Below are 2,681 nucleotides of genomic sequence, written 5' to 3'. Positions count from 1 at the left end.
ACAGTTCCAGTGGTAAGGAACACAAACACTCTATAACTGCACTCCAAGAGAACAAGGGCAGCAGCACATTCAACAACAGTGAGAACATGAGTAAAGTCAAAATATACATATAAACCTTTTTGCTCCGTAAGTCATCACATTTTAAAAATGCTTATCTGAAAATGATATGATATTGTCTTCCACAGACACATTTCCTCTGCTAAGTGGGTCCCTTTGCATAGAGACCTTTTCCCTACAGACAACTGCCCAGGGCGTGTTGAGCACTTCCTCCTCTATCACAGGGAGAGGCTATCCATCTCTACATGGCATCCGTGTTCTTAGCCTGCTGTGGATTATGTGTGGCCACTCTGCACAGTACCCTATAATTGCCAGCATTGGTTAGAGACACAGCCCTGTCAACTTTAGAAGTAAACCCCCATGCTTTAATATACAACTTTTCCCGCTTTTTCTTACAGATAATTATAAGAATTGGAAGAAAGCTTTTGAAAGCAGTCCCTTGTATGTGTTTAGTCTCAGTGGACCTGTCTTTCTGGCAGTGGACACATTTCTGTTGTTAGGGTGAGAATGAAAATACTTGATTAAACATATCACTTAGACATATTACAGAAACATATAGACAAATATTATTATAACATTTTCCTGTTGCAGAGGTCTACTAAGTGCCAGGTCTTTGCTGAGCTCCATCCAAAGGGCTGATGACACACTAAGTGTCAGTGTTGTGACCCACTACCTCTTCAGCAGAATCAAAAGGTTCACCACACTATACTTTTATCGCTAATATTTTAAAGAAAAAATGTCACAACACGTGTATCTCTGCTCCTAGGATTCAGCCTCTGCATATATTTATAACATGTGTTACTATTGGCCTTATGTCAGTGATTCATTGGGGACCTTACTGGTTTCCATTTGTAAACACAATAATGGACTGTAAGTCATACTGGTGGGCTAACTTACTACTGATCAGCAACCTTTTGCCTGATCATGAAATTGTAAGTGTAAGATACATATTCTAAACTTATTATACTACACTATTATAAGCACACACAGCTGTACATTTGAGTGTGTCCTCTGCAGTGTGCTCCTTGGACATGGTACCTGTCCCTGGACTTTCAGTGCTATACAACCACTCCTCTATTGGTCTTCCTTTATAGACTGTAAGTTAATAAGATTAGAAACTTTGTTTTAAATAAGATAAGATTTTAATCCAACAATATTTTGTTCATCAGAAACAAAAGTGTGTTCGGAATAGTGGCAGGTGGGCTCCTGTTGTTGACAACTGTGACAAGTTCAGTAATAACTGCACTCTGGCATCTTCCAGTTTTTCACACAACAATAATGTAAGTAAAGAAAGTATTTACAAATTAATATTTTTATTTGAATATTTTGTCTTGCTTTCAGGACATCTGAAAAATACGTATTTTATTATTTAAGGCCATACACAAGATATGGTCCGTTTTTGATAGGAATTGTGGCAGGAATCTTTCTGACTACTAAAAAAGGTTCATTTCTTAATCAAAAGGTGTGTATATTTTCGGATTGCAGTTGGCTGCAAAATAAAATAATTTAAAAAACAATAACATGCATGACTATGTATGCTGAAAATATTTCAGTGGAAAGCAGTAGTTGGCTGGCTATGCTGTTTTAGTGGCTTGGCCCTGTTGGTTGGACTCTCATACATCCTGAGAGAGGCCCCTTCTCACCCTTCTGTACCACATGCTCTTTACCAAGGACTGCACAGGCCTTTGTGGGCATTGGCTATCACCTGGATTATACTGGCATGTGAGGGGGGCTATGGAGGTGAGTAGAGGTACTGCTCATGTGACATTTAAACATTCTGAAGGTAATAAGAAATGAAATGACCAAAAAAACAAAAACACCCTTTAAAGATAAACCTTATTATTCCCTGTTTCTCTTCAAGGTGTTGTAAATACTTTACTATCATCACGGTTTTGGATGCCATTTTCCAATATTAGCTTTGCATGCTACCTGACGCATCCACTCCTCATCATCATTTATATTGGCTTACAGGAAACACCAATCCACTACTCAGACATTAATTTTGTAAGTGAATTAATAACTAATTCTGACATCAGTATTGCTTCTTTCAGGTGATTGGTCAACTTGAATCAGTGGGTCTTTTCTTTTACAGATGTACCTGTTTCTTGGCAATGTGGCGCTTACTCTAGTGGTTGCATATGTGTTATGTGTGCTGGTAGAAAAACCATATGTTCTTTTGAAGACCATAAATACACGGAAACAAGCAACAACTTAATTCCAAACTATAGTGTTTTGTGATCTAATGAGATATTAAATTACTTGACAAAGCAACAGTGTGCAATAAAAACTTACATATCTTGAACAATTTGTTGCTAATGACAGACAGCATAACAAGCAGCAAAGATATATATTAATGGCAGTGAGTCTGAAATTGCAAGTGACTCAGTTCATGATATGTGACATGATATGTGAGGTTTTGAGTGTCTGATCATGACGCACAAAGACACGTCCATTGTGCAACATGTAGCGCGTGTCCAACGACTCAAACTGAGATTCAATCAAATGCAATAAACCCACAATGTTCAGCTTTCAGTGTTACACAAAAATACTACACGTATAAAAATGTATTACATAAATTCCATAATATCACAAGCAAAATACTGATTACAAACTTATGATTCACA

The 2,681-nt window shown here is 37.4% G+C and overlaps 1 protein-coding gene across 1 annotated transcript; it reads left to right on the top strand.

Annotated features, from left to right (window-relative positions):
• Positions 1-185: 185 nt before the first annotated feature.
• Positions 186-2,319, top strand: LOC110160615 (O-acyltransferase like protein-like; the record flags this gene model as incomplete). Its single annotated transcript, XM_055151300.1, has 10 exons — positions 186-377; positions 456-558; positions 649-750; positions 824-989; positions 1,075-1,154; positions 1,227-1,337; positions 1,399-1,519; positions 1,611-1,797; positions 1,919-2,061; positions 2,150-2,319. Coding segments are annotated over 10 exons (1,328 nt in total), but the record flags the coding sequence as incomplete, so codon positions are not given.
• Between the last annotated feature and the right edge of the window lie 362 nt (positions 2,320-2,681).

Source organism: Boleophthalmus pectinirostris, unplaced genomic scaffold (assembly GCF_026225935.1).
Source record: "Boleophthalmus pectinirostris isolate CB_2022bp ecotype Guang Dong unplaced genomic scaffold, ASM2622593v1 HiC_scaffold_153, whole genome shotgun sequence".
Lineage (NCBI taxonomy): Eukaryota > Metazoa > Chordata > Actinopteri > Gobiiformes > Gobiidae > Boleophthalmus > Boleophthalmus pectinirostris.
Note: the sequence above shows the minus strand (reverse complement) of the source record. Positions and strands in the feature narration are given on the sequence as shown.